Source organism: Chamaea fasciata, unplaced genomic scaffold (assembly GCF_029207755.1).
Source record: "Chamaea fasciata isolate MVZ Bird 193981 ecotype frontalis unplaced genomic scaffold, bChaFas1.0.hap1 SCAF_2, whole genome shotgun sequence".
Classification (NCBI taxonomy): domain Eukaryota; kingdom Metazoa; phylum Chordata; class Aves; order Passeriformes; family Sylviidae; genus Chamaea; species Chamaea fasciata.
Window position 1 is genome coordinate 25,289,644 of NW_027094087.1, and position 27,705 is coordinate 25,317,348.

The 27,705-nt window shown below is 44.5% G+C and overlaps 1 protein-coding gene across 2 annotated transcripts in view; it reads right to left on the reverse strand.

Moving 5' to 3' along the window:
• Positions 1 to 2,705: 2,705 nt before the first annotated feature.
• GSK3B (glycogen synthase kinase 3 beta) overlaps positions 2,706 to 27,705 on the reverse strand; it is a 147,046-nt gene continuing 122,046 nt past the window's right edge. The window contains exons 9-12 of one of the 2 annotated variants that reach the window (XM_066175300.1): positions 22,433 to 22,471; positions 19,883 to 20,069; positions 14,936 to 15,034; positions 2,706 to 7,857 (exon numbers count right to left, since the gene is read on the reverse strand). In XM_066175300.1, the coding sequence (XP_066031397.1) occupies positions 7,790 to 7,857; positions 14,936 to 15,034; positions 19,883 to 20,069; positions 22,433 to 22,471 (393 nt within the window). In that variant the 3' untranslated portion in view covers positions 2,706 to 7,789. The remainder of the gene's footprint in view (positions 7,858 to 14,935; positions 15,035 to 19,882; positions 20,070 to 22,432; positions 22,472 to 27,705) is intronic. The other variant, XM_066175301.1, reaches the window with a different exon arrangement.

A 27,705-nucleotide genomic window follows, 5' to 3' on the forward strand; every position in this document is an offset into this window, starting at 1 on the left:
AAGTCCCATTCTCCCTTAGAGCCCTGAGCACTCACTCACCTGTACTCTCACCTGAGACGAGCTCCAGCAGGAGTTTGTTTTCGGGGCCTGGTCTCTGCTCCAAAGCCTCGCACTGTACAACACTGACACCCAGACAGAGCCTGGCTTTCCTGCCGTGCCCTGTGGAGCACTGACACCTACACACCTTCCTTTCCTACCACAGCTTGGATTTGGCAGCAGTTAGGTCTTGCAGCCTTAATGCAAGTGCAAAAAAAAGCCAGTCCTTTGCAAGGAACACCACCCTTCATTCCAGCAAGGGACAACAGGGCAAGGGCCCAGCCAAGCCCTTCCTGGAGCCCAGGGAGGGAAGCGAGGTTCCAGGCTGCCTGATGAGGTTGTGTACCATCTGCTGGGCTCGCCGTCTCCAAGCAACTGGACGTGGTGCCTCAGACAAACTGCAGTGCTCCTCTCTCCCCTCTGCAGTTTGTGGCTCGCTTCCCTTCTCCTCTTCCTTTGCGGCTCTTGTTCTTCTCCCACAGAAAGCCACTTGGACCTTCCCACCAGCAGCCCAAAAGCCACCACCTTCCAGATGACAAATGGTGCCAGTGGCCTTGACACTGACTTTTAATTCCAATGCAGATGGCCGGCAGCTCGCTCCATAAAGACAAAGCACATCAGTGGAGCAGACTCTTGTGCTGCATTCAGCTTGGTGCTGCTTTACACTCGGATTAGCATTTTAAATCATCCCAAGGCGTTGGTGACCGGCCGCTGAGTGGATTTGACCCTGGTTTGCAGATGGGTCTCAGAAAGTATTTTCTCACAGGGTGACAGAATGATGCTCCCTGGAAGGTTGTGCAAGGACTGGCTCTTGATGCTAAGGTGTTTCATTACATCTCTTAAATGGGTGATGGGAATATAAACACGATATGAAACTGTAACGGTCTGACTGGCAATGCTTGCAGGAGTTACAATGGGAGGGAACGATGGATAAACTGGACAGCTGCAGCCTCTGTGCAGAAGGGTGAATGCAATCCTCAGGTAAGGAGACAGACAAGCAGCAGCTACAAGATGCTCTCCAGGGCCTTCAATGACACTGTAGGGAACCTCTGGCTGCTTTTGGTACTCACAGCCTAGGGAGGGTGTTTGAAACAACTGTAGTGGAGAAAAATTGGAAACATTACAAAGACGTGAAGGAGCTGAAAATGTCCTTCCAGTCAGCTTAGCAAAATGTTATGAGGAGCCTGAGTCCTGTTCATTTGGCTCTGGCATTCAGAAGAGAGACCTGAGACTGGAGCTGAGAGTTCCTGTGCAGACAGCGCATAAAGAGAGCCCAGAGCTTGCATTGCAGGTGAGGGAAGTTCAGAAGTGACAGGAGGCCCCAGAAGCGCCCAAGGATGACCGATCACCACCCCAAATCACCGAGGATTGTGATGAACACCCACCAGAAGCAAGCTTTAAATAGATAAACTCACCCAGAAGAGGGGCTGCAGTTTCAGCAGTGATGTGCTTGCAGGTGTAAGTGGCCACCCTTAATGCCAGGGCCAGACTGGCTGAGCAGAGCAGTCCCAGTCTCAGCACGAGTTGGATGCGTCCAGAATCCTGATGACCTTGTGGGACAGAAGTGAGTGAAGGGACAGCAGCCTCTGCTCACCATGTTGCTTCTGGGGCAGGCAGGCTGTGGGTGGCCGCCTGGCCCTGCCACCCAGCACCCCAGAGCAGCAGGGTCTGCACAAGTCAAGCCCCGAGCCCCCTCAGGGAGCCGGGGTGGGCCAGCACCTGCTCCGAGGGGCACAGCTCCAGCACCCGGGGGGGGCCAGAACAGCTCCCAGACACACATCTGGCGATCAGGAGAGGATCAAGGGGATCCTGACCCAGCACTCACGGTGTGAACCCATCAAGGGCCCCTTCCCACCCTGCTCCCACTTGTCCCAGAGGGCCTCTGGAGCGGAGGCTCCGGCCCAGAACCCAGCAGAGGTTTCACGGGAACAACCGCGGTTCGTGGCACACAAACAGAGCAAGAGGAGTCTCTTTGCAATATAAATTTGTTTTTATTGAAGCAGCAGTCACATGACCTCGCATCTAGCCTTTAGGATAGCGACAGAATGGATTCGGCCAGGTCAGCCAGCCCAAAAAAGGATTTTTATTATTTTTTTTTCTTTTTTCTTTTTGCGCTAATAGACATGTCATGTTTAATACATACATTATCCAGTACCGGAAACCCAACTCAGAGATAGCTACGTGCTGATTTGCTGGAGGAACGGTCCACTGGACGTGGTCTCGACAAACTTTACAGATCACCACCAAATAACATTACTAATGGGATCCAATGATTAAAAAAAAAAAAAACAAAAAACCAACCCAAACAACCATGAGTGCAGGATTCAAAGCCAGCAGTTTACACAGGTTCTTAAGTTTGTATCTATAGGTGGACGGTAAAGGAAGATTGGTTGGTTTCAATTTGAAATATTTATGTCCCAGGGTTCCTCTCTCCATCAAATCAAACGGTATCATAGACAAGCTGGCATCTCTTTAAAATAGCATGGAATAACACAGCTCATTTAAGAAAACATGCTCATTTCTTGAGGTTTTTATTATTACAAAGATTCACGTCCACCTATTCTCGCAGAGTGGAAAGAGGCATGAGGGTGAGGAACAAGGGTCAGAGAAGGGAGAGAGGAGGAGGGAAGAATAGGGCAATTTTTTTGAAATAAAGACCACACACTTGGTAATTTTTAAATTTCATTTCCAGGCTAACCTACTTTTTATTTAATGCAAATTACAGTACCAGTTAACTATTTCCGAACCGAGTCACACAGAACAAAACGTATTTACAAGGGGAACGGGGCGGGGGAAATAATAAAACATTAAGCATACTTTCCACAAAAAAAGTTTATATTTAAAATGAAAAAAAAAAAATCAGTCACAGAGGCATTCAAGTAGTAATAATGTTATACAGGTTTTGCTTTTCCTTTAAATCAAGACAGATTTGCACAAGTGTATGCAATAGTTTGTATACAACCCACAGTCCTTAATATATATATATTTAGATTTCTGTTTTTAAGATGGAAGTGGTCACGCTAATTGGTGTGTACAGGCCCAAGTGATCCATCAGCAACACATTAATGAACGCAAATTTTACAGGCAAGCAAATTATATATATATAAATATATTTTATATATATATATTAAAAATAAATTGAGAAAGACCAACACAAGGAAGCTACTTTTCTCAAGCTAACCCCTTAGGTACTGTTTTCCTTTCCTGTCGTTTTGCCATTATTGCAGTGTTGCAAAACGAAGCCAACTACGACCAGAACCGGCCGAGAGCCCCGTGGAAATCAGCTGCCACCCCAGGGGTACCCGCTGGCAGTCTCCGGAAGGCAGAGCCCGGACCGAATACCCTACTGTGCTTTTCCTCATCAGCTTTTCCTTTTTCTCCGCGGTGGCTGAGGTTCCTAGTACAGGAGTACGAGTCTGACAGGCTGCTTGACTTCTGCTTTTCCAAGTACTCAAAACTGGGGGGGAATTTTAGGTTGCAAGTCGCAGGCACCCGCCATTATTTTAGGTAAAGCTTGGCTTCAAAGTAAGGGGGACAGAGTGTTCAGGGGTCTTCTACCAGTCAATTTTCTTTTGCAGGTAATTTTTTTTCTTTTTCCCTAGCAAGGTAGATAAGTTTAATAGTAAAGAACACCAGTGTCTTGACTGAGCGTCCATCGGGGGAGACGGACTGCGATCCAGCCCGGCTCAGGGACCCACTATGGCAGGGCTGACATAAAGGACACATCAAGACCACACTGGGTTAAAAAAGAAGCCCAAAAGAGTGTAAAAGAAGAGAGGGACAGCTCTGAGCAGACTGTCGCCAACAGCTTGGCATCACTGACCTTCGTGTCACCAGAAAGAAAGTGCAGCCTCTGCTTCACTGGAATGAACACGAGATGCTTCGAAATAAAACAGCAACCTTTGGTTTGGTAAAGAGTTACGTGTTTTCCCATTCAAGACAATCTTATGTGGAATACTAACAAGGTAGTAAAACACAAGCAAACTAGTTTTAGAAACAAGGCCTTCGTGCTGGGCACAAGAAATCAAGAGTCATGTTAAACTTATCTCAAGAAAACAAAAGTGACTTCGGGGAAGGATATGGGGGAAAAAATAGGGAGAAGAAAGGGAACAGAAAGTCCTCCCGGCAGAAAAAACCACCGCAGTCTCCTACAGCGCTGCCCCCGCTCCCACCGCAGCCAAATGGCTCCGAGCGCAGCAACCCTGCGGGATGTGGGGATTCCCGCCCCGGGGGCCCTTTCCGCTCGTGCTGCCCCTGGCACAGCCGCAGGGAGGGTGGGAAAGCCGAGCCTCCTGGAAGCTGCTGCTGCCCAGATGCTCCTGGGCGCAGGGCTGAGGGGAGAGACAAGCAAAATCTAAATGGGCTGCTAGGGCAAGGGTCCGAATGAAATCAGCTGCTGCTAGTGGGAGGAGGAGGGCAGGGCGGGCACCTTGGAGACTCCCAGAACAAAGACACGGCTCCAATGGAGTAAGTGACGGTGGAGACGGTTTCTTTTCGCTCCGCTACTGATCAGGGTATCACCGAAACCTTACAGCACTCAAAGAGTTAGAAAGCGGGGAGGGGAGGGGGGAGCAAAGATGTGGGTTTGGGGTAGGAGACACTGTTAATAAAGAAGGAGGAGAAAAAAATAAAAGGGAAATAAAATTCAAAAAATCATGGAAGCGAAGGCACTCCAAACTATATAGATACACTATACATCGCTAGAGTTATTGTTACAATAATACAGGCCGGTACCTACTGTACAGAGTTAAAACTATATGGCTTTAAAAAGCTCGTCTACATTTTGTCTGATTATTAAACAGAATCACTGCCCTGAACGGTAACTTTTTGCTCATTAATAACAGTTCCTGGGTCCACATATTTACATACAAAACAATAAAACTCAAAAATTCAAAAACAACCAAAAATAATAATGTACAAGCTTGAATTTGGTGAGGAGCTTTGTTTTTTGTTGCTATTTTTCACTGTGGTTTTTTTTCTTTTTTTTTTTCTTTTTCTTATTTACAAAAAAAAGGTTGTTCAAAGACCTGGATCTAACTTGTATAAAAGAGTGTGTGATCCTGCTATGATCCTTGAAAACAGAAATAAAACCAGAGGGGCACCCCTGACCCTCCCCCCCGCCTAACACGCACACGAGACACACACACAGACACCGGCACAGTCACAAAACCAGAGAGAAAAGCTCTGACTCCCCTCCACCAGTCTTTAACAAAAAAATGAAAAAGAAAAGCCACATGTCCTGGCACAAGCAGCAATTTTTCTTCGATATTTTTATTACTTTTTTTTTTTTTTAAAAGACTCGGTAATTTACTGCCTCCAAATAACAGCGCCTGTGGCCAATGCTTCAGCAGTCTTGTCTATACAGCAGATCCATACCCTGCCACTGTCCTATTTTTTGAGTCTCCTGCATGGATTTGGATCACTGGGTCAAACAAGCCCCTTCACTTACCTTTCAGGACACTGACTAGCGGAGCGCATGTGTTAAGACGCTCTTCAGCCCTTTCTATTAAGTTGCAGGTAAGCATCTGGAAAGCCGCCTGTTTCTCAGTGTGGGTGTGCTTTCCTTTGCAGCCAGCCAGAATGCAAAAAAGCTTCAAAACCTTTTTTTTGTGTGTGTGTGTGTGCCCAACAGCAAATTGCCGAGGGGTATGACATGAGGGTTTATCGGTTTCACGGTAGGTGGTCACTCACCTCTTCAATCAGCTCCCGCGTCCCCAAGCCCACCGCGTGCCGGGCAGGAGGGAGAGGGCAGAGCTTTTATCAGTTCCGGGGCTGCTAAGAGACAGTTTCCAAAAAATCCCACGTCAACAGCATAAAAGGTACAAGAAGAAACACACCGAGCTCGTGACCAAGCCCCTGCTGCCCCTGCAGCGGCCGAGCTTCCAAAGCCGCTACTGCCGGTTCCCCCCGGGCCACACGAAGGTTCCGCGTGTTCCCGAAAAGCAACTGCTTGCCTTAGAGATCCGCAGGTCGAGGAACGGCTCGGTAAGCACCAAAGGCGACTACAGTTTGTTTCTCTGAAGAAGGATAAGGCTGGAGCGGACACCAACCGCAAGCCTACCACAAGATCAGGTCTCCAAAAGTCTCGTTTCCGCGCCGGGGCTGCATCCGGCCGCTCACCTGACCCTTTCGCAAGGAATATTGCTTTGACTTCAGGAAGAGAGACGTGGATGCTCGCACCACACGCCGTCGCAGGGAGGAAACCTGGACCCTGAACTGATGGACTAGAACAAGCATTCACCTCACGCTTCAGTCAGACTGATTCGAGATCGTAGACAAAATAAAAAAAGCAGTATAGTATCTATGTATACATGTATATATTTATATAATATATATACACACACACTCATATAGAGCCAGCTTTCCTACAAGTCAGCAGGTACAAATTACCATCAAGAGCATTCGGATGTGTATTTTAATATTCTACCAATGTAAAAACATAATGGCGACGTGGCAACACGCATCAATAAATAGAGATCAAAAAGAAAAAAAAAAAGAAAAAGCAAGAGGTTAAAAAAGATGAAAATTAAATACAGATTCTAGCTGTGGATTTAAAATCAGAACTATTGGAGAATGTGGCATCCTGCAAGTTAAAACTGCAGTTAAGAAAAAAAGTATTACAAAAGAAACCAGTAGCCTGTTACAGTTCACATTATAAACCCTGGTGTCCTTTTCCTGTACGCACCTTAGGAAAGGGAAGCCTGTTCAAATCAAGAGCCAAGGAGGGGTGGGGAGAGAAAAAACCCAACCAAACACACGTTCACAGTGGCCACTTCCCAAAAAGTCCCTTAACATCCATCCACCAGCTGGGCCCCTGCCAAGGATTTTGTTCGTCCGCTCTTCTCTGCTGAAGCTGGGAGCCGGCCCGAGACACGGAAAGCAGGAGCTCCGGCTGGGCAAAGGGGATGCCTCGGCAGAGCCGACCGCTGCTGTTCGTGCATGTGTGTGTATTATATTATATATCACCCACTGGGGCAAGACTTTTCCCACATGAAGCTGCAGATTTCCTCATCACTAGCACTGATTTTTAAATTGAAGGCTTCTGCTAGCGGTTCAAGCCTTAGACACACGGCAAACCCTCCCCCCCACCCCATGGCAACCTATTTTCCTACCACGTCGTCCGCTCCCCGTGCCGAGCCAGGGCAGTTCTTCAGATAACCTGGGATATGGATTTGCTGACAAGAAACGCTGAGCTCTGTTGAATGACCCCTGCTAAGCTCCCGACCAAATTCAAGCTGTGCACTACATCAAAGTCCAAAACTTCACTTAAAAAGAAAATAAAAAAAGAGGGTAAAAAAAAAAAAAGAACTTCAGCAGAGAATGAGGTTTGGGATTTGTTTGTTTCGTTTTTTTCCTTCTTTCTGTTGTGGGAAGGGGTATGAGGCAAGAGTCCTGGTTCTGAAGTACACAACAGCAAACTTCCAACATGAAGAGATTGTCGAGGGGAGACATTGGTGTGTTGTATTGCTCCGCTTTCCCTCCTCCCCCCACCTAGTCCCCTGCCCCGGACACCCTGCAGAGTGAGAATACAATGAAACTGGTTTGTATTTATAGATATTTTACAAGGTTAAATAAGAACAACAATAATAATAATAAAAAATTGAACACTAAAATGAACAGGTTGGTTGGTTTGTTGTTTTGTTGGATTTTTTTTTTCCTCTTTTTAATTTTCTTTCCAAATGTGACCAGTGTTGCTGAGCAAGACTCAAATTACTGGTGATTTTTCCTGTGCAGCTGGCTGCTTGGTACTGGTTCAGGTGGAGTTGGAGGCTGATGCTGTAGCTACACTATTGGTCTGAACTCGTTCTCCTGCGTTAACATCTGCAAACAACAGACGAGAAGGGGAGAGAGAGAAAACAACCAGCATTACCTCCAAAACAGAGACACATTGGAAACAACAGCTACGACATTGTCCACAAGGGGAAACCCACAACTCCCACCAAGGCGGTGTTTGGTTAGGATGCTCTCCTGACTTCAGGGCATGCAGATGGAACAATGCAATCTGGGGAAAGATGGAACACGATCTCTAAGCAGGGCAAAAGCAACCTGGAGGGCTGAGGGCTGCGCTCCAGCAGGTTTTGCAGTTTGTAACGCTGGCTGCGAAGTGCGAAGTCACCCATGTTACATCCCAGAACCGTAGGACAAGGCACACTGGCATTGCCACAGCCAACACCAGTGTCTGTAGTCGCTACAAGGTTTCACATTGGTGATGAAGTTTCACATTGTTAGTCCTTCTTATAATAAATCAGCCTGTTAGTTGTGCCAATGAGCACAGACAAGGAACGTGACAAGCCTGCTCCCCTGGCAGAAACAGCTGGCGTGCCAATGTGCAACTCATGCACTTGTTGCCTGAGAAAGTCTTTCAAGTCTGCTGCTGTATTCAGTGTTGCTCAACCCAAGTTGGATCTGCCACCCTCTGAACTGCTGAAGCAGATTAACATCAAGGCCTGAAGCCAGTAATGAGGTTTATGCAAGCACATGATATGTTAGAGGATCGGATCTCTGCAGTAAATGCCTCCAACACCTTCTCAGGGAGGGACAGTGCTTCAGAGAGACAAGTCACAGGATCAAGGGCATGTGTCAAAGTGCATTCCAAGAAAGCGGAGGGTTTGCAAAGAAATGCCAAAAGGAAATTCATTGTAACTGTGTTTTCATAGGCCGCATGCATCAGGTATTTCCTCTAAAAAATAAATCTTAGTATTAAAAGAGTCGGTAGGCGAAAAAATGCACCAATTTCACCTGGAACCATTCTATACAGTATCCTATTAGCCAAGTCAGAAAGACTAGAAGATACTTAGAGATAAGTGGGTGAACACCTAAATGCATAAAATAGAGGATGGGAAAAAGGTATTAAATGAGGTTTCCTCCGAGAGACTGTCACGCACTTCACCCACTTAATTTACGTAAGATTAACTACAAAGCTATCGATACTGCAACAGGAAAAAAACATCAGAAAGACTTATTATCTTGGTACAGAAGAGGGCAGACTGGGCAAATCATGTATTCCAAAAGACACATGGGAAGGGTTTATAAAAAGAAAGAACAGATTTGGTGACCTTAGCCTGAAGGGCTGTGTGACTAGCAGGAATGCCAGACATGACAAAACACACCGGTGGGCTCTGGGTGGGCAGAAACATTCCTCCATCACAGAGGAGCTGGGCAATGCTCTATGGTCACCTGTTAGCAAAACCCCCTTCTCTTCAGCCACACTTACATGACCACAGCCACTAACAAAGGCACTGAACTGAATCATGGACCGTTTAGGCTTGGAAGAGACCTTAAAGAACATCCAGTTCCGATTTCCTTGCCATGGCCAGGGGCACCTCCCACTAGGAGCAGGTTTTGCAAAGCCCCATCCAGCCTGACCGTGAACAGTTCCAGAGGCAGCCGCAACTTTTCTGGGCAACCTGTGCCAGTGCCTCACCAGTCTCACAGTAAAGAATTTCCTCCTAATATCTAATCTCAACCTACCCTGTTTCAGTGTGAACCCATTTCCCTTGTCCTAGCACTTCATGCCCTTGTAAAAAGTCCCTCTCTGGCTCCCTTGTAGGCCCCCTTTAGGTCCCTTTCGCTAAATGGTTTTCCCAGAGCCTTCTCTTCTCTGGGCTGATCAGTCCCAACTCTTTCAAGGGAGAGGTGCTCCAGGCCTGATAATCACATCCTTATGCTGGTGGCCCCAGAGCTGGGCACAGCACTTCAGGTGGGGTGTCACAGATCAGTGTTGAGGGGCAGAATCACCTCTCCTGACCTGCTGCCCAAGCTGCTTTTGATGCAGCCCAGGATACATTTGGCTTTCTGGGCTAGAAGTGCATGTTGTCAACCCATGTCCAACCTCTCATCAGCCAACATCCCCAAATCCTCCTCCTCAGGGCTGCTCTCAGTCTATTCTCTGCCCAGCCTGTATTTGCGCCAGGGGTGCCCTGACCCAGGGGCAGGACCTTGTTCTTGGTCCTGTTGGACTCGGTGAGTTTTGCACAGGCTCCCCCTCAAGCCTTCCAAGGTCCCTCTGGATGGCATCCCTTCCCTCCAGTCTGTCAACCAGACCGCACACGCCGGCTAGAAATGGGCAGCACTTGCTGAGTCACAAATTAAGTAACATCGACAACAGCGACAAAAATAGGAAATCAAACAATCAGCAGCACCCAGAAACACAACTGACAAGTGGGAAGAGAGGGTGATGCCTGTTTGAAAAGGAAATGCTGCAAGGAATGTGTGGGAAGAAAGACAAATAGTCCTGTGGGCAGAGGATGCCAGATGACTGCCCTGGGAGTTTCTCATTCCCTTTCATCTCACCCCAAATTAATTGCATCCCCTCCTTTACAAAGGAATGACCATCATGACAAAAAAAAAAGCTCATGCAATTAACGCACCAAGGCAGCATGACGACAGTACCAATGTTACATGGGAAGCTGGCCTTGCAGGAGAGAGATGCCCTCCTACGTGGAGAATTTCCTTGAAGGAGCAATTCCCAAATCCCACATGCAAGCAGATCAAAAATGACCACAGAAATCAGAAGTGACCCAGCCAGTCAGGTAACAGTTTCTATACTTTAAACTCCACTATGCCTGTTCAAGATTCATTTTCAAGTATGGATAAACTCCAGTTAATGCAACATCTGCCGGCAGTGCCTGATGTGAGCAGTCCAGCTGGAGTCTATACTGTTGGCAGAGGATATCTCTGTATGTGTACAAAAAGTACTTGTATTTCATTTGCTGAAATGAAATGTGTCTTTTGATCTCAAATTCCTGAAGACAGTAGAGGCTGAAATTGTTATCAATACATTGCTACTACACAGAGATAAAGAAAAAAAGGGGAGGGGATGGAGCTACTTCATGTAACATATGCTCCTTTTCTATCATCACTGTAACAGGGGAGTTCCTGAGATATATATGCCACATGTTAAAAGAAAATAAATCAGGTGATGCAGGCTAGAAACATTTTCTTGGGGCTTTTCACAATAATATACAGAACCCCTCCCAGGCTGGGACAGAGCACAGAGCAAGCTCAAGCCTGCCCTGGCTCCCAGACTGCAAGAAAATGCAGTATTTTAACATTTCAGCTCATTTCTTGACTCTGGATCAACAGGACATTTGAGGAACAAAGAGGCACTTATTCCAGCATCACCTTGCTGAAGCACCAGAAGAAGAGCACAACTGGAGTATGAGGTTCTCTGGACATTCACTTCTCCCCATGAAAAATCAGTATTTGGGCCTAAGAGAAGGAAATCTAGGCCCTCAGCAATGCTGACAGACGACAGCAAAACCGTGCTGGGAAGCACAGCCAGGAGCTGGCACACAGCTTTGTGGCACAGGACAGACAAGTGCCCAGCTCGAGGTCAGGGCAGCCTCTTTGTCCTGAACCACCGCCTGACACCTCTGCCTGTGCAGGCAAAGAAGCATCATCAGGGTTTAAGTGCCAGCTGCTTCCAAAAGTTCTTTCAAACAGAGGGCAAAAGCATCTCTCATTATAGAGAACTTCCTCTAATTCAGCTCGTCCCCCTAAGGAATGCCTCAGCTTTCTTGGAAGGTACATGACACTCCTTAAAAACCTCCTGAAAGGAAAAGACAAGGCTACAGTTCAGAGAACGACAGAGACACCAGCTCAGACTGAGAAAGCCCATTAGCACTGCTGACAGCATTAGCTGGGTGCATTTGTGATGCTGACGGGCTGTGCTGTTCATCTGCAGAGATACAGAGACAAAGCCACCACCAGCCTGGGAATCCTCACAGGACAGCTGGGGAGACAAGTGGAAGGAGGAGGATAGCCTGGGTTTCCTACTGTGCTTGCCTATGGATGTAGAAATCCAGGTTCAGGGCAAACCTAGCAAGTTTTACTTCTCTTGTCATGGATACATCCCTGTTCTGAGCTTGTAGAAGCCTGAGAGAATTGCTTGCCCATCTTCTCCTGGGTTAAGGAATTCAGGTTTTCCAAAATTCCTTCAATGCGAATGCCACAAATGCACTAAATCTTATTTCATGGAACACTGTGGCGTTTTTCACCACTGACACACTGGCAGGTAACACCAGCTCTAATCTGTTTTGTTGCTGAAAGTTCAGACACACCATTGCATTTGGGATTACATGGGATCAACACAGGAGGGTGCCTAAGACGATGACCCCAGAATCCCTGCTGGCACAACTTCCCTGCAGATGGCAATTACGCTCTTCCCATCTTAACACTGACTAGCAGAGAGGTAACTACTGCTGCTGGCTGATCCTGAAACAAAAATGTAGCCACACAGGCAGATATGCATTGCATTCACCTTGGTCTGCATGCTCCCCTCTCAGATGCTGTGGCTGCACAGTTACGAAACCATCCTCTTCCTCCTCCAGCCATCTCTGGGAATACGACTGCACTGGCATTTTTAATCAATGGCCAGTAAAATTCAGAGAAAGCTAGCACGTAATTTCAAGCAGGGGCCAATAAATTTCATCTTTCTTTTCCTCCACTTTGCTTTAGACATGCCACTATGTCAGAGAGTTTCTCATAAATGTTTAGGAGATTTTACTAATGCCAGAGCAGCAATACTATATACTCCCACTGCAAAGCCAAGTTCCATTACTAGAGCAAATACAGCTTTTTGCCTCAAGAGAAGAGGAAATTGGCAGCAAATGTGGGTTTTAACACTGCTTGCTAGAGAGAGGCACAAGTTACACAGTAATAATGTGAATTACAGTTATATATAATATATTTGCTCTTCCCTTTATTGCTTTGAGAGCTACATTTTGCTGCATCATTGCCACTCAGAAAAGCAGTTTGTGAACCTGTGACTGCTTAGTCACACAGGCAAACATTTTGCAGAGGAGTCTCCTGCCTATCAGGATGCCCTGGGTTAGGTGGGAGACTTGCTCCCACATTGCTTTAGCAGTTACTTTGGAACTTAACATTTACTGCCCTGGGAGGTGCAGTGGGTATCGAGAAAGAAGGGACCCCTTGTATGAAAATCTCTTCCTAAGTGCAGCATCAGCATGCAAAGCACAACAGATTAAAATAACCTCAACAGGACCTAAACCTAAACATCGTAACTCTGATGACATTCCCACCACCTGCTGCGAGAAATCCACGTGAATAAAAAACGAGCAACTGCAGAAATCCAAAGCTTTCCAATACTAAACTTAATTTCACAATCTCTTTTCAACCAGCATGGGTGTTATTTTTGGTTTTGAACCACAAATAGGAGGACATATCCCAGCTCAGTGCAGTGCTTGCAAACAGAAGCTTTAAAAATGTTGACATCAATAATACGGGATGGGTTGAGGTGTTTTTCAGCTTTGGTTTTTTTTTTTTTTTTTTTTTGGGGGGGGGGGGTGGTTTTTTTTTTTTTTAATACTTCACATTTAGGACCTGGCCTAATGCATTTTCTCCCTATATGAGCCCTTGAAAAGTGCTGAGTGAACACAGATTTCTTAACCTCATTAATTCCTCAAGACTTGTGTCTTGGTGGAGAGAACTCCTTAAAAGGCACGAAAGGGACATTAGGTAAAACAGTATTATTCAGAAAGGCTTAAAATAATTTTCCATGTTTGTATTTTGTAGTTTTTAGATCACTTTTACTATTTATCTGTTTTCCCACTTGTTGAGCAACAGATGCACATAAAAGGGAAACAGAGAACATGACTATTTGCAAAACACCATCAAGTGTATGAAACAAACATATTAAATTTGAAAATAGCAGTTTTGCTTTCTTCTAAATTCGGAGCACACAAATGGTACAAGTTGTGCCTCTAATCTACTGCTACTACAATTTCAGAGAGAAATCTCATCTTTCAAACCTGGGTGCATCTGCCCCAGAGTATGAAAATATTCTCTGTACGGCACTGGCTGGACCAAGTGCATCAAATATCAGGCAACTGTCCAGCACATCAACCAACATCAGCAAATGCTTTCCTGCCTGCTTCCAGAGCAGCTTTTGAACCAGGATTCCTCCTTATCAGCTATCCTATGCTAAGGAAGTGTCCTGTACTGCAAAAGGGCTGACAGCCCCTGTGGGCTGGGGCTGACGTGCATGCAGGACATGTGGAAGCACACCTGTCTTGCAACCTGCCTTTGGTTGCCCAAGCCCCGAGACAGCCTCTGGTGTGCTGACTCAGGGCTGACTCAGAGGAAGAATGCTATGTACTTGATCACCTCTGCCACATCCTGCAGCACCTGGGAGCTTCTTTGGGACTTTCCCAACTGGTATTACCAGGCTTAAAGCTTTCACTGGAAACAGAATACAATATGAGGTGGCTAAAGGCCAACAGTGAGCTTTTAAAAGGTTTCTGACAGAAACCTGAGAGAGCAGGAGGCAAACAAAAAAATTCACTCAGTGCTGGCCAAAACCCAAAAACATCGGCCTTGTGCCCGAAGATGACACAAGCAAACTCAGTAGGAAGCAACTGCAACTACTAAGATGAGGCAGTGAGCATGCTGACTGAACTCCCTAACTAGACTTTTAGATGCCAATGCCCTTAGGGAAAAATCCTCTCCATCCACACTACACAGAGGCCACATGCTCTGAGCTCCAGCTGTTTCTTGTCTTTCTAGGCATCACAAACTCATGCACCAACTCAGCGTTAACTTCAGGATGGCTGAGAGCACAGAAACCAGCTGCAAACCAATCCACATGGATTGCTAAAAAACAGGTGAGATAATGACTTTTTTTTTTAAGAGTGGAAGTTGGAGTGAGAAGGACCAACACATTAAGCAATCACATACAAGCTGGAGTGCCCTGGGCTGGGATTTGGCTTGGTGACCACAGCTAGAACCCAAATGACCACCTGCCAAGACCGAGGCTCAGGTGATCCTGAAACAATCCCTTCCTCCCAGTTCACTTTGTTGGGCCTCAGCAGAGGGAAGGTGCCTGGGCAGCGAGAGCAAGGGTTGGGAGGGAGGGAAGCAGGCAATTGCGTGTTCTCACCTGAGGCCGCTGTAGCATTTGTAGGGGTTGAAGCAGCTGCTTGGTTCCGGGCATGAGCAGGGATGAGGATCGAAGCCAGAGATGGGTTACTTGACAGTTCTGGAGGGGAGGTGGAACAAACAGAGTTAGCTCATCATCCACAAAGTGCTCCATATGCAGGATCAGTTCCTAGGGTTTCCCCCTGTAATGGCACCTCAGGTGAAACACATGCCCTTCCAGCCCAAGGTCATGTCACATTTTCTTCTTTGCCAACCAGCGAGAAGAAACCACAGTGATATTTAGCAAGGCAGCCTCCAGAGCAAGACTGCCAAAACTACAGATAGTGGTGCAAAGGAGTAATTTCCTAGAGAAAGATGGTGGCTTGGGAGTGAGCAAAGAACCAGCCAAGCCTGTACCTTGTCCATGGCCTGATAATGCTGTTTCCTTCTGAGCACTGGAGAAGGATCCCCTTCTTCACAAGCCCACTTGCAATCAGTCTTGGGGAGAAGGCTGATAACAGTGGTGCTGCTTTGGGCATTGGTTCAGCAAGCAAGCAGCTGCAACAGTTGCTCCAAGAGCTTCAGGGATTAGTTCTTTGGCTCACTCAAGCATCATTTTTTCTCAAGGACCCAGGAACCCAAGACCAAACTCTTACAGCAGTCTCCTTGCGCGAGGCTAAGAAGAGACAACGTATCCTCTAAAAGGACAGGGAAAGGCAAAGGGAATTGGTCAGCGGGGCAATTTAAATGGACAACAAAATGATGCAATCATTAGAAGACATTAACCAGAGAAAAAATAGTCATGTCTTTTAGGCTCCAAATCTAATATAGCTTCAGTGTGTGTCAGAATGAGAAATAGGCATCTTACAGCCACAACTGTGGGAGGATTAAGGGCAACACATTGCCAACAAATGACAATCTTCTGGCACCCTTTCAAGAGAATCTAGTGCCTCACAGAAGGTGGGACTGAGCGGAGACAAGACAGGTCCTGTTTATTTCAGAAACAGAAGTGACTGGCTGTCTCCTGAGAAAGCAACATCCGGTAAAAAGGATGTGAACAGTCACCCCACAGAAGGAGACTGATGACTTTAGGAGCTCCAGAAGGTCATCTGGAGGAGAAATGAGAACAGGAGAATAGACAGCTTTTTACGCAAGACCTCCAGATAGCACAGGCTGTACAGAAACCCAGCCAAACTGCGGCATGGCTTCAGTAAGGGAGTTTTGGACACAGTTGCTAATTACTTGGGCTCAGTTTTAAGAGCCTATTGCTTTTCTTTAATGCTAGCTTTAAGCTCAGGGCCTAAAGGGAGAAGCAGTCCACTTGCTGACTTTTTTTTCCTCGGCTAACTGCTACATTAAGTTTCATTACTGCTGGGAGGACAAGAGGCAGAAGACTCCCCTGATTACAAGCCTCTTATTACTACACATTTTGAGACTGTGTTTCAGCCCTTATGAATGCAAGCAGGTTGCTACACTACCTGCAACCCATCTAATCTATCTTGCAATACTCCATTCAGGTCTAAGCAGACCTAGCTAGTTCTTCTAGAAAGCCCTAGTACTCACAGCACTTGTACAAATACAAAATCCTCAATTCATACATGAGTTCATATGTTCATAATATTATGCAGAACATATGAATCTCCATTTTAAATGGAAAAATAAACTGAAGAAACATGAATCCTTAAGTGTCAAAGTGGAACACCAGTTATAAATCTGTAGTTCAATACTATCTTGGGTATTACCTGCTTTGTGCTAGAAAATATTGCTCCCTTAGTACTTTTTCCAAATCTGTTATTACTGGAAACCTACTCTTTATGTTGTTCTTTTTAAAGTTTCTATCACCCCTGCATTATTTTCTGCACATCACTTGAAACAATTTGGGGCTGTGATCCAAACAAAAGCAGAACTAAACCAAGGAAACCCCACGACACTTGCTACCTTCCGGTGCTGCACAGTGCCTCGGGGTGCAGCTACAGACTGTCAGTGTTGCTGTGGCCCAACAACCAGTTGATCAGACAGAACAACACCCTTGCAAGGGCACTTTGACCCCCTCCTCATTTCTCCCTCATCTAATGTAGTCAGAACATCTCCTTTTGTATTGTGGTAACAATAATGGCTTTTTGTTGTGTTTAATCCAAGTGCAACCATTTCTCTGAAGCCACCTTAAGGAACTTTCATAGAGACTAGAAGACTGACCTTGTTCCCTTCTCAAACCTCACATTATCTTTTTTGGTATGAAGTTTCTTAAATTCAGCATACTCTGCATGTCTTGAACCTTAAGAGGAGCAGGCCACTTCAGAGGAGACTCAAACAGAGTAAAGTGGACTCTCCTGGTTGAAGTTCAATAGCAGTTTTGCTTGAGAACTTGCTCAAATTTTTGCTATGATGTATTTTTGCACCTATCCCACCTGCAAGGATGAGACATGGCAGGACTGTGGAGAAAGCTTGACCTGTGATTATCTGCACTCTCCAAAATACTGAGAATCTCTGTCCTTAGTGATTTTGCCCACAGTATTTGGGCAGGGTGGTCAACTGTAGCCTGGTTATGGAAACTAAATGTGCAGCTCAAGGTTGGGTTAATTACAACCAATACAGCTGCAAGAAGCTATTGTGGTCAAGGCAATCCAGACAAAGTTTTCAATACCATGATGTGAGCAGAGTAGCTATCACAATTCAGTTATAAGACTGAACTTATGCACATCAGCTGGGAGAACATCCCGTCTGCTGATCAAATCAAACCATTTGCAGCCAGTTAACATCTCCAAGAAGGAGCAGGAATGAAAATGTCCAGTTTTACTAGAAAACCAGATCACCTTCATTCCCCAAACACAAGAAAATGCCTAGTGTTGAGAAACAGCGCAGGTGCTCTTTTTCAGTATTATTATACTTGATACATCAATCCTCCAAGAATTCCCTGGAAAAATCATTCTTGTACCATGGGGTTTTTTGGTGACAATAACAAACTTTCCATTATATACACACATAAACATATACATTTTTATCTCTCTAAATAAAAAAATAAATTAAAGGTCACAGGCTAGGGTCATTAAAAATATAAACAAAAATCCCAATACGTACCCCCCTTCAGTAAAAAAGTAATTTATCTTTGAGAAGTGTGATAATCATTCGTAAGTGCTGAACCACTGAAAGAATTTTACAGTCTTCAATGGCCAATGTGGAGCAACATTAACTTTTGTGATGCAGCACAACTGCTGACATGATACAAGTGGTTCAGGAAGTGGCAGTCATTTCACAGACTATTTGAAAATTTGGCTTCTAGGAGACAAATTGCTTTTTGTCGTGCAGATCTAAAAGTCTAACTGGTCACCTGCAACAGAGCTTTTTTGGAAATGCATTAATGATCAGCCTGTGTCCTGCCTTCCCCTCACAGATGGTAAAACTGGCACCTGTAGGTGACAGACAGAAATTTGCTTGTTTTATCTTAAGGAAATTGCTCTACAGGAACTGTTTTCTCTTACCATTCCCAGGACTCAATGTGTGAGGGAGGGCTCATCAGCTCCTCAGGATGGCAAAAGAGGAGCTTTAAACTTGCTTGAGCATTAGGGTAGCTTATCCAGCAGCTTCCACACTGCCTGAGGGGAACCAGGGACACACTCCCAATACATATATCTGTTTTTCCCCCAGAAAAACATTTTTGAATTGACTCACTATGGAGCTCTCCAACTCTTTTTAAAAACCTTGTTTTCATGCATTAGGTAAGTTCAGTCTTAATGTCATCATGAAACAATCAATACTTTCAAAAAGAACAGGGGTGAAGCTGTATTAAGACACTGGGATCAAAACTACTTTAGCTACATAAGATGGCCTTAGAGGGGCAAAACAAAAGGCAATCCAGGAGTACAAGGAAGCACTTGTAAGATAACTACTAAATTCCTAACAACAGATGCAGAAATCAGCACAGAGGACAGTGACCTGGAAGCACAAGCTGTTTACTTGACCACTTTAATGTGTTTATGCTTCATAAATGGCCTTTTTATTAAAAAAATAATAAGACTCCACAAGTTGAAGGAGAGAGCTGTTTCACATTTTGGCGGAGGGGTACGGCATGCACTAAAGAGTTTGGAAAATGACACTGATGCTAACTGGGCCAAAAGGTGTTTTGGGCTATCAAGAGAAAATGCATATACAACTCTTCTTGCTCAAAGGGTGAGAGAATTGGCAGCTGATCACTTAAAGAAAAACAACAGAAAAAGTGCTCCAAAATTAATTACTAGCATATTCGTATGCCATACTTCTCACATGCTCTGTCTTGGCAGGCAAAACTATTCTGGGGGGTATCAGTTTTACATTTCTGACTTCTGTAGAAAAAAATAGATGAATGGTTTTAAAACCTGATACCAGCCTGGCTTCAAATAAGAAAGTTAGCTGTACATTTATTTTTACAGTTTCTAAATGACTGAGTCTAAATGACTGTAATGCCAGATGAACTGTACAGTATTTAAATTCCGGACAGAAAAGCATCTGGATTTATCTCGCATCCAGAACCAAATTGGACAGCAACACTCCAAACCTCCCTGCCAAACCTAACGTGCATTACTACTTGGCTATGGTGTTTCAGGTATGAGAAGCAGGACCATCTCCAAATGATACTCTAACCTGCATGGGCCACTGACTCTGATATTTCACACAAAGCAGACTCTGAGCTATTCATATTCATACTCTGCAGACACATGCTATAAGCATATAATCCTTCCTGATGCAATCTAGTGACAACCACCCTCAGAACCACAGCAAAACTGAATTGGAGGAACCAAAACTCTGAAAATCCTGTAACTCCAGGACCCTTTCCTCTCTTTTTGAAATGGACAGCTGGTTATGCAACTACTTAATAAACTTAGCACCACGCAGAGATTTTTCCTTCCGAGGGAGTAACATCTGCATTACAACCAACGTTCATCCCGCTGCTGCTTCCTCCTAAAGAAGGGCTCCTTCCACGCTCTCAGGCTACCTTGAGTGGTGAAATTGAAGAGTGCAGGTTTATCTCGCCCGTTTGGTAACTTGACGTTTGGGTCCCGTAGTTCATCGAAGAAAGAGTGTGCGCAGGCCTCCAGGGGAGTCAGGCGGGCCGTGGGCGTGTACTCCAGCAGGCGGCTACATAGCGCAATTGCTTCGGGGGGAGTGCGGGGCCGGAAGACCTGCAGGGACAACAAGGAAACAAGCAAGGAGAAACAGGTTGTCTGGCTGGGTCCCGTCTCTTTGTCGACCAGAAGCAAGTCAGAGCAATTAAACCTCTCATTGCCCAGCAAGCTGGAACAAACAAACTGGCCGTTTGTGCTAATCAAAGTCCTGCAGTAAGTGTGGGAAAATCCATTCCTGGGGTTGAGAAAGGGTTAATTGCAACGCCTTGCACTAGAGTGAAGGTGCAATGCCAGCAAGAGACTTCATGAGAGCGCACTCAGAAAAACAACTTTGAGAATGAAGGGGAAACTCATTCAAAAATCATGACAAACACACACAGGTGCTACCAGCCATGCATATGGGGTGGAGTGAAGGTGGGGAAGAAGGTTCAAATGAGCAGGATTCACTGAATGTAAAAATATAGTACATCCCCGCTATGGTTTTGGGTTGGGGTTTTTCTGGCTAGTGAAGGAAGTCTTACTAACATGGACCTTTGCAGGCAGGCAGGTCAGACTGTTGCTATGGAGGCTGCTGTTCAGCTTTGGAGAACAACAAGGAAAGCACGGGTGGGGTGCAGGAAATGTCTAGCTCCAATTTGCAAGTTACTCCTTCTGTGACCTTATTCTGGCAAGCTACTCCCATAAGTTTACAGGGATAATTCCTGCACATTTGGTATTTGTAAGGACAGCTGAAAATTGCGTCAAGAAAACCAACTATTTTAGTCTAACAGATTTTCACTTTGAGTGATTACAAAAAGCAGTTCTTCACTGCAGCTTTGTTTTAAACCTCTACCAACTGCTAAACACACTCTCCATACTCCTTTCTCGTTCCTTTATAAGCAAAATAGGAGTTAATCATGTACATGGCTTGGATGGCCTCCTCAAGCACTCGTCTCTTGCTGTGTTGCAGGTAAAATGCAGTCTGGGGTAAAGGGAGTAGGGGGGGGCTCAAGTGTTAAGTTCAGATGACAGCATTTTCGGTAAAAATTGAGGTAATCCAAAATGCCTCTGTACCAGTGCAGGTGAACACAAGCCACACAGCACCGTGGAGGAAAAAAAAAAAAATAAAAAATCAGTGCATGACATGCTAGTTAATCACAGATGAGAAACTTGCACAGGCACTCCTTTAGTAGGTTTTAAACCAGGCATATATGCTCTCTAGAATGAGAATCAAACACAAAAGCCAAGTTCTGCAGGGACTGAAACTTCCTGCCCTTGATACCCAGCTGGGCCAGCAGCACTGGCTTTGCTGCAGTGTGTGCTGTTCTGACTAACTTGTGTGGCAAGGAATCCTGACTAGGAGAGTCAAGGAGCCATGTACAAGAAGACCTGACTTTATACCTACTACCAGGTTATTGCAAAACAAACTGCAAAAGTTTTTACACGAGGCCTATAATGACAAAAAGAAAGGCTTCAGCTCTACACTGCTGGCAGAGAACCTGTACTGACCACTATGTTACCAGTGCAGGGCCACCTGAAGAGGCAGCAGAAGCTGCTTTGTGCCCGCTGCCTGTGGAGTTTGGACTGCTGACCACAGCACACAGTGGATGCAATTATTACTCCCAAGTCACAGCCTGACCAGAACAAAATCCAAGACTGTCTCCAGTTAAAAAAAAAAAAAAAAAAAAAAAAGCCTTTTGGCTTCCCCCACCTCCCCATGGTAAGCAGCACAAATGTGTATGTCTTGAGGTAAACCCACAGAAGTGAAGTTGTTCTGAATTTAATGTGAGGTAAAATTACTGAGGTCTCCCTCGTGCACCTTCACAGTGATATTTTAACAAGTTTGATTTATCACAGCTTGCAACCTTAGTACTTCACTCTTAGCTGTGTTTTTCTCCTCAGTACAGCTCACATATAAGCCACTATAAAGATTTTAAAAAGAAAACCATTTTATTTTCTTAAGGTAAAGATTATAAGCCCTTATATTGAGAAAAATTAGTAGGCAGACAGTCACAAATCTGACATATGTAAAAGGAGTACTTGCTTGCCCACTCAAACCCCTCATTTCCAAGTCCTTTAAACCCTAACATGTTTCCTAAACTCTGTTATGAACTGCTCAGCTTGCCTTTGGGTCTGGAATTAGTCATTTGGGGAAGGCAGTTCTCAAAGTCTGCCCTAACTGCTTGAAACCAGGAAGGGGGAAAAAAATATATATAATATACTAGGAGGCCTCACATGGCCTTTCCCCTGCAACAAGTGGTGACTAACACATGTTGCAAGTTACAGGTCTGTGCCCATCTCATCTCTATCAGCATGTGTTATATTTGCCTGGCTGCTGCCTCAAGGATGCAGTTTGAACTCAATTATTCCACTTCTAGCATTTCTCTCCTTTTTTTTTCAAGGCTAGGCCTAGTAATTTGAAAAAATGTTCAAGTACATACCCGTACTCCTGAGGTGAAATGTCCTGTTCCTGACGAGTCCTAAAGATGATAATGCAGTGAAATAATCCAAACAGGGGGAGTCAATCCAAAAGAGAATAGTCCAGCAAGGAAAAATATAGCCAATATTATAAGAAATCCATGGTGTGGGGGACATAGTAAATGTTTATACAATTAGAAACTTTAAACATCAGTCTCCATAGCAGCAAGTCCAACTTCACCACAGTGTATGCCAAAAAATCGATTGTGCAATGGTGAGGCATAGTATAGAAACATTTCTATATGAAATTTATGTTCCAATGCCAGTGCATTTACTAAAAAAATAAAAAAAATTGAAATCAAAACTCTAACTTGAACTAAAAGGGTAATTGAAATTCCCATAATAAAGAATTTTGAGTCCTTGGTCCTGGATATAAACGTCCACAGAACCAAGTGGCCAGATTAGTTTGTCTCCAAAGATGCATCCCACTTGTACATCTGTCCCAGACACAACGTAAACTTCTGGATGGTTTTGGGTTTTTCTCAAAAAAACCCCAAATCCCTAACAATTTGTAATTTGTGCTGAAGATGATGTAAAAATCTGATATCTACACTTTAAATTTGGACACTTTTAATTTGCGTGCACTACAAGTACCTCAGGCCGCCGCGGATTATTCTCCATTTTGGATTGACTTCCCCCTCCACTGGATTTTGTCTGCTGGCATTATCTCTTTAGGATTCTTCAGGAACTGGACGTACCACCTCAGGAGTGCGGGTATGGACTGAATTTCTCTCTACTGCGGGTTTACTCCCCCTCATACCCGTCGCACCCGTTACTTAAGAAATTTATTTTTCCTCAATTTGTCCCCTCCCGCCTCCCTTTTGAATAACGCCCTAAGAAATAAAAGCAAAGCCCTCTATGGTCTTCTAGCTCTTCCCATTCAGCAAAGTTCCCCCGGGAAAGCTGCCCAATTCACCCACCGAGAACTACATGAGCAGCTGCCGCCCACGGCAATGGCTACGCCAGCACTTCCATGCCACGGGGCACCGACGCCAGGGCAATGCTGGGCTGATGCTCCGTGGTGGGAAGGGGTGGGAGGAAGGCCAGACAGTGGGACTTGTGAGTCGTGAAGCCCCTTGCACGTACGTCTCAGCAAGAGTTTAAAGTCTCTGTAGTTCTCAGTGAGGGAATCAGTTTAGTAAATAATCCGCGGATTATTTTTAGTCTGCGGACTAAAATTTAGTGCACGGACTAAAATCCGGCCCATCGGAGCAAAGTCTGTCTCGGTCTAAAATACATTTGGGTGAAAGCAAAAGAAAAAAAAAAGAAAAAAAAAAGGAAAAAAAAAAAAGGAAAGAAAAAAGAGAAAGGAAAAAAAAAAAAAAAAAAAAAAAGGAAAAAAAGCTAAGTGCACAAAGTGTTTGGGTAGACTAACATTTAGTATGCAGACTAAATACGGCCGGGCAAAAGGCACAGCAAGTCCACAAACAAAATAAAAACCAAAAATAAAACACTGACAGGAACTTTTAAAGCAATCAGATACTACCCCACCGGCGCAGCAATTCATTTTTCTAAAATGAAACAAGACCTTGTGTAAGGCTATTTGTCCACAGGAGGGACCGAAGGCTCAAGTTTTCATTTTAAAAAATGAACCTGTTTTGGAGATAAACAAATGCAAAAGAAAGGCTTTACATACAATATTCTTCAAGAAAAATTTGCACTTGAATAACTCAAAACCTCTTGTTTCTGCAAAGCAAATGAATTTCAGGCTGAGACCCAGGTTGCTGTTTTTTCCTTTGGGGTTTTTTTTGGATGAGTTACAAAAATCTCTGGATGATCATGTCAAATGGAAATGCTGACTCATCCAAAGCCACGGCTTTTGGTGCTTTTGTTGGTTTTTCCCTCCCCCTTTCAGATCCCAATAAATCTATACCTCACCAAAAAGCTGAGGGACCAGTGCGAGTTGTTTCTTTGTTCAGGCATGCTAGTGATGCTCAAATATGGACAGACCGTAAGAGCGAGTCAGCAAGGCCTGACACACTCCTCTCTCCTTCTTCAGTTGAACGGCCATCAATGCAAACTTTTTTTTATGTTACTCCCCCTTCATTTTTCTGGAACTACCACCTTCTTCAACATTTCAGGCTTAAGTGCCCCTGGTGCATTACACAGCTCTCATCCCCAAGAGACTTCAATTCAGATGAAGGCTTCGTGCACCAGCAGAGCAGTCACATTTTATGTTACTAATTTGAAATAGTTCCTACCAGCGTAGCGGAGTTTACGCCCCTTCCGAATTTTATTTTTCTGCACGTATGGAAAGATGAAAGAAAAAGGATGGAAAGCACAGAATTCTCCTATTTCACTTCACTCACATCAGCATTCAGCTCTCAAATAAAACCACATGGGGCAAAAGCTAAGTATTGTTTTAACAGAATGGTTGCTCTGACTTTGAATTCATTGACATTCCTCAAACAAACTTTCCATGCACAACACGACCTCCATCGCCTTGGCATAATTAAGCCCCAAAGCCAAACCTTCACAATGTGACACCAAGGTGCTCTTCCAGCCAGTGTGTATTATAAGACATGATTTCATGCCATCAACCACTGTGCGTTTTGCATGCAGATAGTGAAGACTGCCCGCATGCTGTGCTACCTAAGAGAGCAGAGGCTTAGGAAAATGACATCTGTTGCTAACACATCAAGTTTGTGACACCATGGTTAAAAATTTCCTCACCAGCTTCAGACTCACACGCTTTGCCAAGAACCACCCACACCACCGATTCAAGGCTGACAAGCTGTGCACATCCTTTTGGTTTGTAAGCACATTTTTTATCGCACATGAACATTAGGTAAGAGAGAAAGCTCCTCCCTTCAACCAAAAGCCCATACTGTTTACAAGCTAAGTAATCAATGTAGAACACAACCCTCAAATCAACTTTTAAAAAATGCTATCGTACAATACAAATACTATGAAGTAACATTTTGATCACCCAAGTTTAACACAATAAGGTTCATGAGAAATACAACACATCCACAAACAAAAGGAGAGGGAAGAGACACATGCAAGACAGCAATGTATGCACTGAGCTCTACCTGACACAAAAAACCCCAAGGCCACATCTGAAGCTCTTGGGACTAGTCTTGTTCAAAATGCCTGAGACTTTCAGCATGGGATTTCTGAAATATGCCATTTGGCTATTTTGAAGTGTGCAAAACTCACATGATAAAAAATAGAGGTTAAAAGATGTCCACAAAAGAGGGACTAGTGTTAAGAGATATTTTAAAATATATATAAGCCCCACAACTTTTCTCCGATTAAGTCCCTCTTATGTTTTTTCCTAAAAGCATCTCAGAAATAGTAAATGCCTGATTAGGCAAGAACTCCTGTCTGATGGCACTTAGACAGGGAAAAATGAAGTAAAGACAGAAGGGTTAAGTGGCTTACAAATGAGCCAACACAGAGCTGGGAATAGGACCAAGAACCTGTCTTCAAAGCTACTTCTTGAGACCACACACTTTTTACTGGGCCCCCTCCATTGAGGACCCTGTGGAGACAGAACGAGCTCGTGTTTATTACCCAGTGCATGTGCTCTGCCTTCATCGAGCTCCAAAGGAAAGCAACAAAGAGGAACAAAACAGCTCCCCTTCTTCTGAGAACCCCCAAAAAAGTACCTCAGTGCTCTCAACCTCGCTGGGACAGCTGCTATAGAAACATAGACAGATGTGTTGCAGTGGGATGGCTAAACAGATGGTACACTGCAGAAGACACATTAAAGTCAGCATTTGATTTCTGTGGTTGCACTGATGGAAATCCTTTCTTAATGTTGCATTAGTGCTCACTCATTTACTGTTAGGCAGTACTTTCATTTACTGCATACGAATTGGGCAGAGGCAGGGCAATTCACCATCCAGCAAACCTGGCTTCTTTTCTCAGCCATGTAAGATAAGAGACTTACCCTGTCAAAAATCATCGTTGTTTCAAAGGGAGCTGGCAAACATGAACTTGCCAGGAAAACTTTTTTTTTCTTTTAAGTTAGTCTCCAGTAGAGCTGTTTTCACTCTTTGCTTGTAAAGTCATTACACATCAAGTGAAAAACAGAGCTGAACTCCTTAGAAAGAGGTCAAGGCACAGTTTCACAATAGGCATAAATCAAATCCAGTTCATGCTGGAAATGAGAGTTCTGCCCTTTTGGACATGCAGGTCTGCCCTGGTCCCTTGTCCCAGCATCTGCAGTCTGGGCAGAATGGTCAGTCAGGTAAAGGAAATTGATCCAAATCCTGAAGATGTGTTGGTCAAGAGGTTTTTACTACCAAGCAAAGCATAATTCATTTCAGAAATATGCAGCCGTGAGGCAGAGAACTGACCTGGCTCCACAATGAACTTTAATGCCAAGTACGGAACTGCAGCCAAAGAAACATCTCATCCTCACTCTATCTTTGCTCCTCTACAGAAGAGCAGACTTACATCTCAGAAAGAAGAGTTTGCCCTTCCATCTTGAATCCCAATCCAAGTCCACTTACAAGATTCCTGACAAAAGAGTTTTTGCTTTCTTTTGTCATCAGTTATAATTAGAAGTGACAAAATGAGCTGTCTGTTTATCCATTTTACTGTTTGGTATTCTTCCTTGAATCTACAGTATGAGCAGTCACTTTGGAAGCATTACAAGCAAAACAATCTGCTTAAAAACTAGACAAGAACAAGGAGAGCAGGAGTAGGACAGGATGAAGACATAAAACCAGTTCTGGAGGGTGGAAAAACATGTTCGTGAGAGAGACCAGGCTCTACATCCCAGTCCCAGAGTGTGGGGAAGACAGCAGGACTGTCTGCTACAAGCACAGAAATACTCACCGTTCAAGGTAAAGTGACAGGTATGGAAAAACATATACAAAGAACGCACATGCACACAAGAGGATATCAAGACTGGAATATTAGGGAAGTATTTTATAGTATTAGCAGAAATTACTTCATAATATAGGCAGCAATATGAATTCTTAAGTCAATATCCAAAGCTACTCTTTAGCACAACCAACTGTGGTTCTGTACAACTTCAGCTGCAGCCAGAATTGGCCAATAGTTTTGGTAAAGTGCCAGAAGGGATGAGCTGGAGTCTGAAGACTCATCTTAGACACTGTTTTCCTATGCCATAACCATTTGGTTTAAAGACACAGACAAAAAACCAACTTGAACAGTAGAAATAATGAAAAAGCCCCTAAAACAAAAATGAAGTTGGGAGGGATCCTGCCCAAATCTCCCACAAGTTTATCATGAAGGCAAAGTGATGCAGAGAAAAGTCCTC